This window comes from Aythya marila, assembly GCF_965140915.1.
Source record: "Aythya marila genome assembly, chromosome: 1".
Classification (NCBI taxonomy): Eukaryota; Metazoa; Chordata; class Aves; order Anseriformes; family Anatidae; genus Aythya; species Aythya marila.
Window position 1 is genome coordinate 150,534,121 of NC_139042.1, and position 14,879 is coordinate 150,548,999.

General features: G+C 51.0%; 1 protein-coding gene across 2 annotated transcripts in view; it reads left to right on the forward strand.

Annotated features, from left to right (window-relative positions):
- The first annotated feature begins 497 nt into the window (after positions 1–497).
- The window catches only part of ABTB3 (ankyrin repeat and BTB domain containing 3), a 161,627-nt gene continuing 147,245 nt past the window's right edge, over positions 498–14,879 (forward strand). For both annotated transcript variants that reach the window (XM_082784185.1, XM_082784186.1), the window contains exon 1: positions 498–1,739. In XM_082784185.1, the coding sequence (XP_082640311.1) occupies positions 722–1,739 (1,018 nt within the window). In that variant the 5' untranslated portion in view covers positions 498–721. The remainder of the gene's footprint in view (positions 1,740–14,879) is intronic.

A 14,879-nucleotide genomic window follows, 5' to 3' on the forward strand; every position in this document is an offset into this window, starting at 1 on the left:
AAGATTTTGCTGTTTCAAAGCAAGAAAATAGCGAGATTTTTGCTCTTTTTGTAATTTCAAGAGCAGAAAACATCAAGATTGGAACACATCGAGGTTTTCTGCTTTCCAGATTTTTGGAACTTCACCATTTTGTCATGTCGAGATTTGTTAATTTCACAATTTCCTCATTTCCAGGCTCGGAAACGTGCAGATTTCCCAATTTTAGGCTTTCCTAAGGGCTCTTCTCGCCCTCCCTCACCCCCCGGCGCTCCCCGTTCCCTGCCCGCTGCCCCCCCCCGGGGCCGTGCCCCGCCGCCGGTGCGCGCCCAGCGCCGCGCAGCGCCCGGGGGCGGAGCCTCGCCGCGGGCGGCGCGTCCCTATTGGCCGAAGGGCTCTGAGTATTTTGCATACCCCCCTCCTCCGCGCGCCTCATTGGCCGCGACGCTCGGGGAACATTTGCATGTCCCCGCCCACCCCGCGCCGCGCTGCGGTGTGGGGCCGGCGGCGCGGCGCAGTGCAGGAGCCGGGCCGGGAGCGGGGCCGGCAGCGGGCTGCAGGCTGCAGGCAGCGGGCGGCTCCGGCGGTGCGCGGCCAAGGGGAGCGGGGCTGCACGGCTCGGCTCGGCTCGGTTCAGCTCGGCAGGGCTCAGCACGGCTCGGCCCAGCGGGGCTGCCCCCTCCCCGTCCCCAGCTTTTCATCCGCTCCGTGCCCGGGCGCCTTGGGTGCAGCATGAAGTGCGGCGATGGCCCGGAGGGGTAAGACGGCGGTGAGGACGCTGGAAGACCTGACGCTGGACTCCGGCTATGGTGGCGCGGCGGACTCGGTGCGCTCGTCCAACTTGTCGCTGTGCTGCTCGGATTCGCACCCCACGTACCCCTATGGAGGCAGCTGCTGGCCGCCCCTAGCTGGCTCCATGCACAGTCGCCACAACAGCTTCGACACCGTCAACACCGTCCTAGCGGAAGACTCGGAGGTGCTGGACTGCGCGGGGCAGCAGTGCGCCCGGCTCCTGCCCGACCTCGAGGAGGTCCCCTGGAGCCTGGAGGAGGTGGAGGCGCTGCTGCTGCCGCCGCCGCCCCGCCGGGAGCCGCGGCCGCCGGGCGGTGCCGGTGTCGGCAGTAGTGTCACCGGTGTCGGTAGCAGTGTCGCCGGCGTCGTCGGTGCCGGCAACCGGGATGCGGCGGCGCGGCTGTCCACGCTGGTGAGCCGGGCGCTGGTGCGCATCGCCCGGGAGGCGCAGCGCCTGAGCCTCCGCTTCGCCAAGTGCACCAAGCACGAGGTGCGCAGCGCCATGGAGATCGTGCTGGGCTGGACGCTGGCCGCCCGCTGCACGGCGGCGGCGCTGGGCGCCCTGTCCCTCTACAACATGAGCGGCAGCGGCGGCGACCGCTTCAGCCGGGGCAAGTCGGCCCGCTGCGGGCTCGCCTTCTCCGTGGGCAAGTTCTACCGCTGGATGGTGGACAGCCGCGTGGCCCTGCGCATCCACGAGCACGCCGCCATCTACCTCACGGCCGGCACCGAGAGCCTCTTCCGAGACATCCACGCCAGGGTGCTGGCCGGACACCCCGCCGCCCCCCTGCCGCCCCCCGGCCGCCCCCCGGCCGACAAGGAGAAGGAGAAGGACAAGGAGAAGGAGAAGGAGGGCGCCGAGGGGCCGCGCTTCACCCTCGAGGCGCTGGAGCAGACGGTCAACAACGACCCCGAGCTGTGGGGCTTGCTGCAGCCCTACCAGCACCTCATCTGCGGCAAAAACGCCAGCGGTGAGTGCCCGGCCCCGGGGCGAGGAGCAGCCCCCCAGGGTCCCCCCTGCGCCCCCCGGCTCGGCCGGGGACCCCCCGACAGCGAGGGGTGTCCCCACGGGGGCTGCAGCTCCGGGGGTCGCTCCTGATCCTTCCCTTTCTTCTTTCAACCCACCCCCTGGTGGGTGGGTGCGCATCCCCGGGGGGCTGCCCGAGTGGGGTTTGTCGGGGGGCATCCACCCCGCAGAGCTTTGGGTCCCCCCCCCCACCCCGCTGAATGGCAGGAGCGCAGCTGGGCGCTGGCGAGCGAGATCAAACTTTGTTCCAGACGCAGTGGTTTGGCCAGGGGTTGCGTGGTTGGCGCTGAAATGCAGTCTTTCTGGACAGATTTCATTCATGTTGCTGCTTGTTTACCCAGGGCTCGACACAGATGCAACGCCGCGATGCATCAACTTCCTGGGGATTTTTCAGTTTTCTTTTCGCTGCTTTGCAAACAACGAGTCCAATATATATATATATATATTTTTTTTTTTACTGAGTTGCCATTCGAGGGAGCAGGATCCCGAAGTTGACGTGTTTCGGGTTTCGGCTCCCTCGGTTTGGTGAGGAAAGGGGAAATGGCCCGAGCTGGTAGCGCATCTCGGGGAGCCGTGGCTGGAGTCCCAGCCGTAGTTAAAGCCGGGTGCTCCTCTCCTACCTAGCGGCGTGCACAGGCACATAAGCTGACATACGAAATACCTGTCACGCTGAGATGCAAATGCTGGAGAAGAGGAAACCGGGGGAACAAGGATAACTGGAAGTCTAGATCGGGGCTACAGATTAACCCTGGTGAGGTGTTAGAGGCACAGCCGCTGCCTTGCAGCTAATTTGCTGCTGTCCTCTCTCCCCCTGAGAGACCCACAGGAGGATGGCAAGCAGAAAGGGGCGAAGCCTCCCCCCTGGTGTAAACAGATGTGGCTCCGTTATGTTCCTCAGGGTTTGGGAGGATGTCCTCCCTGGATGCTCTGCCGAACCTCCCTTGGAGACGTGTAGAGGCATGCGTTGCAGGATCCGTGCGCTGTTTGCAGGCATCTCTCCCCGGGAGGGCCAGCGTTGCTTTCCCTTGAGTGCTGGTGCTGTGCCTGTCGGTTTCAGGTGGCACTGCGTTGCCTTCCTGACACTGCAGCACTGGCAGTGCAGGCTCCTGGTGAGCCTTTCATTTTGTTTTGCAGATCCGTAGCCCCCTCTGTAGCAGCTTGGTGGATTTAAACGAACTTCGCTCCGACCCTCATTTATCTCCCCTCCAGGGGCATGATTCAGAGTTTTTTTTTTTTGTCTCCATTTTGCTGTAGCTTTACCTGACACAAATCTCAGTCCTGGCTGGAGCAAGTGGCATTTCTCAAAGATGTTCGAATCAGGCCCTAGCAAGTTGTCCATTTTGTTTTGCCTCTCTCCCTGTGCCGTTCTGTTTCCTATGCAAATGCCTGTCATGTTTTGCTTTTTGGCATCATGCAAGAAGTAGCTTGACATCCTGTTACGTATATTCAGAGTTACAGGTGCAAGCAAGACGCGGGCCTTCTTGTAAGGAAAACCATTTTTTTATTGCTGTTTATGTTTATTTAGATTTAATCCAAAGGAGTGCTGCACGCTCTTAAACACTTCCACGGCAGCTAGACCAAACGTTGCAAGGCATTAAAAGCACCGGGCTGTTTCTTCAGCAGGGAGATACGCATCTGTTTATTTAGCCCTCACCATTTTGATGTCTGAGTGCTCGATGGTTGGTTGCAAGTGTTTCCTTCCCAGGCACTTAAAAAAGTGGGGAGGTCTGATGGGAGAGATTATTTGACCTGCTCAGAACTCCTTGGGAAACCTGTGGTAGGTTGCTCAAAGTGCTGGAAGCCACATCTCTGTGTAGTGGCATAACCACAAGTTCATCCTTCCTCTGTTTTCAGAGCTCGAAGCACCGTGATAAGCCTGCTGCACATCAAGTTGTTTTCTCCTTATGCCTTTTTGGACTGCTCTGGGAGGGGAGGCAGGTCTTGGTGCTCTGGGGGTTTGGTAAATTGGGTACCAAGTGGGCACGCAGACATGAGAATGGGTTGGTTTGGTCCATCAGACGCGGAGGAGAACCACTGATTAGGGCTTTTCTGGAGGTACCGTGGCCCATATGGTATTGGGGGTGAGCAAAACAGGGCAAAAGGAGACCCCCTAGAAATACCTGTTTTGCTCCCAATTTTGATAGGGGACAGGTGGTGTTGTCTCTTTGGCAGGCAAACATCAACCCTTGAAAACTTTTCTGGGTTGAGTTCAACACCTTAAATTCCATATGGACGGTGAAACTGGCAACCTGTGAGGATGCAAGTATGGGAGGCTCATGAGCCTGAGCGTGAAGTAATCCGGGGCTGCTCTGATCCAGGTTGTGAGCGTGGGTGTTGGGGCGGATGGTCTGAGGATCCGGGAGGCACAAATCGTTCTTTCAGGGCTTCCCCGTCAGCTGTGCAGAGCACTTAGTGGTTACAGCTGAGGTTTTTTAGCCTCGTGTCATACCCAGTCATCTTGGAAGCTGCTGAGTAAGATCAGCAGTGCAAGATAACCCTCTTCTTCCTATAAATGACGGTCGTGCGCCTTCAGACGAGGGTGTTCTTCAGCTGGGTGCATCAGCCTGCACAAACCCTGGTCGTTTCTTGGCCAGGGCCAAAGGTGCCTGGATGAAGGCAATGGCACTCGTTAGCATCTTGCAGGCATTGGTTTGTGTCTCCTTTATAACCCTCCTCTGTGGTAGGGGAGTAGGGCTGACAAAAGTGAAGGAGGCGACAGCATCAGGAACCAGTGCCGGAGTACGTGAGCGGTTGCTGGCATCTCGGGTGAGTTTTATGCCAGTTACTATATCACAAGGAATAGACCTCAAAAGCACTCCGAGGTAGTATTTTTTTTTTTTTTTCCCTGCACAACCAGAATTTTAATGTCATGGTTGAATGAAAATTAGAAACTTTACGCTTGGGGTTTCGTTGGCGCTCAAATGTTTCAATTACGAGCTCCGTCTGAACAGTGGAGCACGCATTTACATCCCACAGCAATCGCGTGGAGCGTTATTTTCCTTGAAATAGTGGGAGCGAAATATTGTATACTCAATAACAGGCAGTAAAAAAACTGCACCTCTGTGGTTTAAGCTATATTATTTTTGTTTCTTTATTGCTCATCAAACCCCTGCTTCTAGGCCGGATCGAAGAGCTGCTGTGAGGTGGCAGGGAAGTTTCCCCGCGCCTCAGATCCAGCAGAAATAGCAGGAATAAGAAAATGTTCCACTTCCATGGGGAATGCTTGGAGGGCCGGTCAGTCGCTCAAAGTCATCTGCTCGACGTCAGCGGATGGGGCACGGGGAATGCAGGTCCCTTGGGAGCTGGGGAGCGGGATTTTGTGGGGCAGCCAGTGTGTATAACTCAGCCCTGCTCTGTTTGTGTGCAGCCGCTAAAAATAGGCGCTTGGAAGCCAACCGTGTCCGTGTGGTTTCGTCCTGTTCTTAATATTATTTAGATAGAAAGTCGCAACAACTCGGAAGAACCCAGGGATTAGGTCAGGCTTGGCAAACACGTGTCAGCTAACCTCAGATTAACCTCAGCCTCTTCTCCTCATCCAGGCAAAGTAGAGGGACTCCAAGCAAATGAGAGAGACCAAGGTATTGGCACAGCTTAACCAAGCCAGCTAACGCTTTTAAGTTGTGATACATGCATGTACACCTGCGTGCGTTGGGTGTATTGGGACCATTCCCCTCATTTGCTGGAGAGAGTGCTGTGTCTGTTCGTTACTTGTCTCCTTTCTGCTGTAATTGAACCATTCAAGATGCTATCATGGCTTTACGGGCAATGTAAAAATCAATATAAAACTTATTTCAGCTGGGATGATAGAGGAATATTCGGGTATAAAATGGAATTTAATGCCTTTCTCCTGGGCTTTTTTAACTGCAGTTTCAAGAACATCCTTTTTTTTCTAGAAAAAAGAAAATTGGAATGCAATTTGAAGTTTCATGCACGTGCCTATAGGTTAGACTTACAGGTCTTTGCCATTACATTTTCCCCATGTGCTTCTTGGCACTCGAGCCCCTTGCCCAGATGCTGACTTGGGCAGCAGTGCAGCAGATGAGATGTATTCCTGCTCGGTTCTCTCACCCGCTAACCTCCCGTGTGAACTTGCACAGCCTCTGCGGAAGGAGCGAGGGTGGGACTGGGAGGAGGAGACCCAGCGGGAGGCTGCTGGTTGAGTGAGTGGCTGATTAAGGTTTGTTTCCCTCAGGACATTTTTATTCATATAATTTGTTTCAGTAATGAGCGCAACTTAAACAAAAATAAATTCAGAAATGGTTGTGCCAGAAACACCCTAGTGCTAAGCGTAAAGATGATGTATTGCGGTATAATTATTCCCTTTATCGGGTTGGAAAGTACCTTGGTAGCACTTACAGCTACGGCCACACTAGGGAGTTTTCGGGTTGCAGCTATATTGCCTGGCTTCTGATGTAAATGAGACTTTGAAATAGTGATTGGGAAATACGATTGTGTATACAAGAAGCACGTTAGGGGAATAACAGTGTCATTTTAGTGGTGTGTTGGTTTCCTGGCTTTTTTGCTGAACGGTAGCACCTCGTCCTTCCTCCCTGTGAGCCACTGACACGAAGTGCAGGTGAGTGAGTGTCGGGGAACAGGACAAAGTTGTCCTAATTCGGCTGTGAATGCCATCTGGCCAGTTCAGAAGTACTTTAGGTGAAAGTCACCACGTCATTTTTCACTCACAGACAGACTATGCTTCGTGTGTCAGCCTTTGTGTGGTGTGTTTCCAGCCAGGTGATGTCTGAAATCTCGTGCAATGTCCACAGTAAATATCCCGGTGGGTACCAGCTGGGGCCATTTACAGCCTCAGCCTTTTCTCCCTTGTCCTGGAAGGGGACCTCATTCTCTTTTCTCCTAAGCCAGAGGGAAGCTTTACGGTCTTCCCCCACCTTACTCCCAGTGATGGTGTGAAAGGGGGAAGCTGCTCTGTTGGATCATGCCAGAAGCAAAGAGAGCTGTTTCCCAAAGCGTGTGGGTGCCAAGAATTAATTCCTCTGCTGGGAGTCATTTCCTCTGGCCGAAGTGCAGCAGAAAAATGCAGGGGGTTGGAAGCAGCAGGGGGATCCTTTCAGATGGTGCACTGAAACCAGTATTTCTACCCAAAATCGCTGTGTCATTTCTCTAGGAGAGGATAAAAGAGGAAAGGCAAGGAGGGGGTGAGTAGGTTGTGCTTATAGCCAGGACGTGCTCTTTCACTTTGGGGATGAAGAGCAGCAGTGCTGCTGCTGTTTGCGTGGCATGTGGGCAGATTTTTCAGTGTTGGCTCCTGAAACTCCCCTATCTCTGCAGCTTGCATCAGTGCCTGGCCACTTTCCCACTGCCCTCTCGGTTTCAAGATTTTTATGCTGCCTCTCCTGCTCTGTCTCCTGGGCTGGGCCGTGCTGGCTATCGCATCCAGGCATCGGTGCTGTCCTATCAGTCCCTCTGCCCCAGCTCTTCCCCCCCGTGGGTCTGTCTGCAGGGTGCTTTCCTATGTCCTGGGTGCAGGAGGCTTCACCAGGGCATGAGGAGCAAGTAGGGACGTTTTTCTTCCTTTGCTCTTGTTTTCTTCCTAACTGAGAGCAAGGTACTGCCCCACGCCTGTGTCAATCTGTGGTTACAATTGCTGTGCACCTGATAAGTGCACAAGATGTTTCAAGATGTTAAAAGACTTACAGATAGAGTCAAAATTACCCTGCAGCTTGCACAATCAGCTTAACCTGGAGCTACTTTGTCAGAGGTGTTCAGTTGGGCAGTCTGAAAAAAAAACAAAACACACAGATGTTACAGAGAAAAGTGCCAGTGGAAGGCTCAGATGCGGCTCTCGATCTGTGCTTGCTTTCAGGGATTACCTACAACAAAGAGTTTCCATCAGCAGGCTCAGCGTGGCCACGTTTGGCTGTCAATGCATAAGCTTCCCCATTTTTCCCAGAAGGTAATGCAGCAATCCTGCTGGCGCGGGCTGTGAAGAGATATAATCTGGTGGCCAGTCACTCATTTTGCTTTCCGTGGAGCTAAATCTCTCTTCTGTAAGAACAGGAGCGAGAAGGCTACTGCTCAAGTGAAATGAATCAACGAGAAAGTAGCTGTGGTCTTATTTCTGTAGCAGAAGTGAGGGATGTGTTTCTTGGAGCAGTTCAAGAGCAAGGAGCTGTTGTGGGCGCTTATCAGCTGAGCAGAAGGGATGGGCTGCAGGCACTTGCACTGGTACCTCGCTACGGCTGCGGAGTCTCGTCTTGATTATTTTATTTAATTTAACCCGTTATACTGAGCTGATGCTTTGGAATCATCACAGTCCCTTACCGTGGAGGTTTGGGTGGTGCAGAAGTTGCACAGTGTGGCTTATTGTTGGTTTTTGCTGGCTTAGCTGGAGAGGTTTCCTAACTTAGAAAAATGAATGCAAGGAGAAGTTAACGTTGGGGCAAACGCCCTCAGATGAATACACGTAGCTCCTGATGGGTTCATGTGGTCTTCCTCTTTTCTTGCCTGAGGTCAGAATTGAGCTTGAAGAAACAGGAGATGTGACGGTTTTCTCGGCCTCCATCATCTCGATGGTATTCTCTTCTCTCTCTTGATTCCCACACGGTTCATAACAAGCAGTACCCTTTATCAGATGTAATTGTTCCTGGAAACAATCCAGGAGTCTTATAATAGGGTGCTGTAAGAGGGCTCTTTGCATCCCACATGAAGTACAAACCAGCCTGGGGGCTGAGAAGGTGCTTGGGACACTGACAGTCCTCAGCTGGGCTTCTCTGGGCCCTTTACTTGTAGGGCAGTTGATTTAGGGTTAAATCATGCTGGACTGGTATTAAGGAACAGGAAGAGAATTACAGCACTCATCTGAACTGGCCTCAGGGCAGGTGGCTGTGTCCCGATGAACTGAGTCGCGCAAGCGGGCAGGGAGGAAGGACTTGAAGAGTTGGTTGAGTTGGTGCGAAAGCACCGTGGTAAATGGTGTCCTACTTGGTCAAAGTTTTGGGGCCAGATTCTGATCCTGGTGGCTCTCACTCAGACCTGGTGTAGATCTGTATAGCAGTACGTGGCTGGCTGTTGTTGGCTGACCTAAAATATTTGCTTGGTGGGAGCTTCACTGACTTAACACTTCATGACTGAGTTCTTCTTACCTTTGTGCTTAAGGCAGTAATGAACATTGACAGTAAACAAGGTGGGTTTTGAAAGATCCCCAGATGTAGAAGCATGGGAGACTGACAGGAGCTTTATTTTTTTTCCCCCCTGGTGTTGTACGGCAGCTGAAAGCAAAAGTTTGGGGAGGGATCTGAGCTGCAGGACGTGTGGGAGGCGGGATGCTCGCCAGGAGATAGGAGCCCGTGGAGGCGTTGCAGCTGAGCTGGGAGGGCCAGGTAGTACCTCTGGGTCAGCAAATTCACAGCCTGCTCCCCAGCCCTTATGCACACCGATCTCGCTCGTGTGAGCAGCATGCTGGCTTCAGGCAGCTGGAAAGGCCTGGGGATGGGCTCATGAGTGAGCAGGAGAGCAGGAACTCCCAAGAAGATTACAGAAGGGGCCTCGTCAAGGACCGGATTTCTGTCCTCGAGTGCTGTGGGGTAGCACCTGGGCCTGCGAGAATCCGAGGCTTGAAAATTAATAAAAAAAAAAAAAAACCACCCTGCTTTTAAATTGCACTGCTGTGAAATACTGCTCCCAGGTGAGGGAAGTGAGTGGGGCTGGGGCCGCAGCAGAGGTATGGCGAACGCATTTGAGTTCGAGGCTGTCAAATAATCGGAGGAAGCTTTGCATCCCCACGGGGTTTTGCAGTTTCACTGGCCCCGTGGTAGTCTTGGATAAACACTGCTGGGCTGCAGTGCCTTTGCTAAAATATTGTGTTTGGCTGCGTGGAGAGTGTCAGGGCTGCAGAGCCAAGGGTGGGACGTGGCCTTTATCTGCACTGCTCTCAGGCCTGACAGCGGGACCTGATGCTGAAGGGAGAAAGGGAAAGAGCCACCATGCAGCCACGTTATTTTGTCAGGCAGTGGGGAGTGAACAACGAGCCTCGAGTAAGGGAAGGGTGGGGTTTCCTGATGGGGAACTCAAATGGGAACTTGTAAGCCCCTCTCCTTGGATTACCACTGAGATGCGCTTTGTGGAGGACACTAAGACGACTTTTGTAATACAGGAACATTTTTTTTTTCCTTTTTTTGCAGGCCAGTGTATTTGCAGAAATTAGTTTCACTGAATCCTTCCTTGTAAGTGTGGGTAGGTAGGTTATTTTGCTGAACAAAAATGCTAGGGCTAGATTCAGTGACAAGACTCAATACTTCAAATTAGTTATCCTTTTATCGCTGCTGTTATGTCACTTCTCGAGGGCACGTTTGGTATGGAGCGATGTATGATGGAAGATATTCCAAAGGTTGTGCTGGACCCAGCTCTCACCTGGGCAGGACTCCCATCAATGCCTGTCCAACACCAGGGTGAGCTCTGGCGATGCATCAGTATCTCACTTTAGATATTTATTCTTAACTTGAAAAGATTTTTTTCCCATTGTTTTACTGATTCGCTGTGTTCAGCTTGAAGGCTGTGAAGTGAACTCCGCTAGGAACAGCCTATAACCCATCGGGCTAACTGGCTAGCCTATTTCTGTTGGCCCACATAGGAAAAATCCTAAAAATAGTGCAGCAGCGTATGTTTTCAAAACTAAATTAGATTTTAAGACTAAGAGCTTCAGTTTAATTATCTGGCATGCTCTCAGTAAGGAGGAGGGATTTCAAAATACGCAGTTCCCTTAACGTAGGGGAAAAATAAAAAAAAAAACAAAAAACACACAACTAAATAACTTGACCCTCAGTAGCAGGGACCTGCTGGTGCTTTGGTGTTGTGCTTTACCTGTTAACTACTTCTTCATTATACCTCTGAGCTCACAAACAACTGATCTGTGCATCAAATCGCTTTGAATAGTGCAAGCCTTGCAAGCAGAGTGAATGCAGGAAGAGAGGCCAGCAATGCACAAAGTATTTATAATGAAAGATTCCTGCCTGTATCAGAGCCTGTGATGCCTTGTGCCTTGCTTTCCATCTTAAAGGAACATGTCTGGTGAGCCACAGTTACTAGAAGCAGGAGTAATTTCAAATGTTTTACAAGTTTAAATTTGGGAGTGAGATCAACACCTGTCTAATGCGAAAGATGGTGAACTTGTGTAGCAAAGGTCTCACAGCCAAAAGCTGGGAGCCCACGTGGCTAAGTCAGTGAGGCTGTCACACATCAGCAGTCACCTTTGGTGGCTGAAGGCTCTATGGCAAGATTAAATTAAACAAGAGAAAATACCCTCACCAAAGCTTATCCCTTCAGCATACAGCTAGTCAGATTGATTTTCAGGAAGGACATAGGCTGTCACCTCCCTTCAGCACACAGAAACTGTGTGTGCATGGGATAATCTGTGGGTTTTGTAAGGAGACCTGTGGAGATGAGCCCGATCAAACCACCAGAGCAGATGGGAGTGCTGATGTCTGCTGGCTCTGCTCCTCTCGGCTGACCAGGGGAGAGAAGGGCTCGACACACAGCCAGGAGCTGGCTGGGAGCACGGTTCCCCAGAGACTCCGGGGTTATCAGATGGGAGGGTGTAGTCCTACAGAAACACCTTTAATTACAGATCTGGCCTGGGTGATGCAGGACCTGGTGAGTCACAAAGCGTTTTCTAAGATTTGGGGCCGGCCCTAGATGCTCAGGTGTCGGCCACTATCACAGATAACCTGGGGAGGCGCAGCGATAGCAGGCGGCTCCTCTGGAAGGGGCCCTGCCACTGCTGCCCACGCCTCTGTCACCTGGAGATGAGAGGGCTCTGATTTCCCAACCTAGGGCTATGCTTTGAGACTCCTTGGAGCGTAACTGGAATAGCTTCTTCTCATGCAAGCGCTGCAAACACACCCAGACTGCGAAACTGGCTGCGAAGCTGTGCCACTGAGAGGAGCTGCAAGGCCCCAGGCTCCTTGTGCAACGCGTGTTGCGTGCAGCTGGCAGCGGGACGAGGCGTCCCTTGACTGGTATGAGAAGTGCTGCTGGCACGCTGGGGTCTAGGCTTTGAGTTTTACGCCTTTCTTTGATCTGGGTAGGCTCTGAGTTGGGTAAGCCCCTGGGAAAACATCCATTTTTGGGGGAAAGATGGCATTGAAGGGATGAGGAGCTCAGAAAATGAGGGCTTTGTATTTTATTTCTGGTGTTGCCTGTGGCTTGAGGAGCAGGGGATGGGTTTTGATGTCGTTCCCAGCAAAGGTTTGTAATGCTGCTGGTGTTGCGCTGACGTGCCGCAATAGTTGTAGGTGTTTAAGTAAACACAGGAGTATTGGCTGTGTGTGGCACAAGGAAAAATGAGAACAATTCAGCACCTGCATAAAGCATCCTCCGAGCCCGGAGTAATTAGTTCAGTTTCAGTAGCCTCATTTCCAGAAAGAAAAAGACTCGAGCAAACAGCAGGAGAGATAATGGAACCCTGGAGGCCCAAGGGGAATATTTCGGTACGGTGATAGCCGGCGGAGCAGCATTATTGGGTCCAGCAAGAAGGCACCCAGGAGAAGCTGTGATTGAACCGTGCCAGAGCGAGTGGCAAGGCAGAAGCAGATCAGCTGCTTAATTTCTTTGCAGAGAGCCAGGATGCGAGAAGATTAAATGAAACTGAAAGAGAGTAAATTTAAAATAATTATAATGAGCTCTCTCCTTTCAGTAGCATATTGGGGCTTTGTGAAGCTGAATGCCACAGGAAGCGACTGGGAAACAGTTTACTGGAATTATGCAAGCGAAGGAAACTATTTCTAAAGATTATATTAATATTCTCTTGTATTGCAGGGGAAGTACTATTTGATGTTTTAGCCCAAGCTTCACTTCAGCAGCCTTCCCAGGCATTGCACAACACACGCAGGCGTCCCTGACCTTCCTCTATGGCTGTAAAACCTCTCACTGATGACTGGGCATGACCAGGCGCTCTGAAAACACAGTCTTCTTCCTGAAGTACCGCTCACACAAAAAAAACTTCATTCATTTCAATAGTTCCATGAATACGAGCTGCAAAGCTGAGTGACCTACCGTTCTGGGCATCTCATGTCTGATAACTGCTGTAGGCTTTCTTCTTCAGTTTGGGCACAGGCAAAACTTCCCTGGCTTTCACGTGTGCTCTCTCTGCACTACTAGAGGCTGTTGGCAACTGTCTAGATATAGTTGTTTTTTTTTTTTTTTTTTCCTTAACATCAAGGAAGTTAAGTATCTACGTAAGCAGCTTGCTAATTTACTGCCTTCTGGTTTAATCTCTCTAGAATGTCTTTCTGAAAATAGCCTGTCCAGATGATGTAAAAATACTCACCGCAGAAGCGGAGTATTTAGAAATAGCTGCAATTTTGCGCTATATCAAATAGAAACCAAAGCATTTGCGTTTGATTAAGGACAGGTGTTTAACTTCTGCGCAGCTGTTTTTATGTTGTTTCTGGAATTTTTGACCTACTGGAAAAGAAAACAACTCCCTAAATCTGGCACCAGTGCTACAGCGCAGCGAGCTCAGCGTTCAGCGGGAGGAACGCCGAGCACCGCTTCATTACGCTGGACTGTTGCATCAATAATGTAGCAGTGCAATGTCTTAGAGGGAAAATAATGGGCTCTAATGGTGTAACTAGTGCGTTTACTGAAACCCTAGCACAATTCATTGTGGCTTTCTTGGAATTTAGCGCAATGAACGATTTCTGTTAGAAGTGAGCGCAGGGCATTGGAGCTTAACCTTCCTACTGCAAGGGGGCTGATGTCCTTACCCTGTGCCATCGCTACTATCTGCAGAAAAATAAAAATGTGTCTCGTTAATTGAAAACGATGGGAAAATGTTGGTTTCTTCATTCCATTCACTGGGTAGCGATGTGTTAGAGGCCTGTCAATGCTCTGCTTCCTAGGGCCCGTGTTAGGGGCATTCCTGCAAACTTCAAGTATTTGCACTGATTCAAGGACTTGGCATTTCGGTTGCGTTGATGAACATTTTCTCCCCTCTTTGTGTCATTTAACAAACGCCCGTGTCACTTCTCTGATGCCCGATGAAGCTTCAGATCACCACCAGCCTTCCCCTCCGTGGGAGAAAATGGTATCATCTCCCCTGGATCTTGTTGTGTTTTCATAACACTCGCGGAGATGCAGTTATCAGTGGCCGTCCTTTGTGCAACTTCCCATTTTGCAAGGATTTTGAGAAACGGCCTTCGTGTGCTCATTCATGTTTCTTGGAAACTCACTCACCAGTCATGCTCGTGTAACATACGGAAGATGGAAGCTGATAGGAACTGCAGCTCAGGCTCCAAACAGTGGTTGAAAAGCACCCCTAAGGATCCTGGTGTCTTGGACAGGCAGAGCTTGTGCTAGTTTTGGATCAGTGGGCTCCGAGATGTGTCCCGCTTTCTTTGCTAGATATTACCAAGCGTGGGGATATAGAATAGGAGGGAATACATTTTGTAAAGTGCTTTAAAATGCACCTTTGTCCCCACTTTGAAACTGAACGGTATGTTTCTGAAGAGATTTTAAGTGACAATTGTCTGCTACAAGAGGCTTTCTTTCTTTCCTATTATGAAACAAAGAATTGTTCAGTTTTATCTTCTCATTGGTTTCAAAAGAGCCAAAATGATGCACTGAATCATTTCATAACCACGCACTTTCAAAACGGTGTTTATCTGGTCTCTTTGCCGCAGTGGATGATTTGTTTATACAAAACTAAGTCTTTGCTGGTAGCTGGTTACTTGCTTTTTCACATGTATGTAGCAGCCTCGTTTTAAAAAGATTGTGCCAGAGAGAGGTCATACTTCAGTTCACAGAAGTGACAGTGTGCATATAAAAGTAGGACACTTCTTTTCCTTTTCTGTAGCACAGAGAGGCAGTCAGAGATGTCCCAGTCCTGGGTTCACATCACACGGACTTGCTGGGAAGATTCCCTCAGGTAATTTAGTGAGAGTGGAGCTCACCTTTTCATGGGAGCTCTTGGGAACCTTGCTAGTGGCACTTTCTGTTAATAAACATTTACCTCGTTGCCTGAAGATGCTACATGCAGACAGACGTTTAGTGTATTATAGGCTACCTGTAGCCCTGAGCCCCAAAGGGTATGGCCAACTCGTGGTGGAGTTCCCTCCTGTGGAGC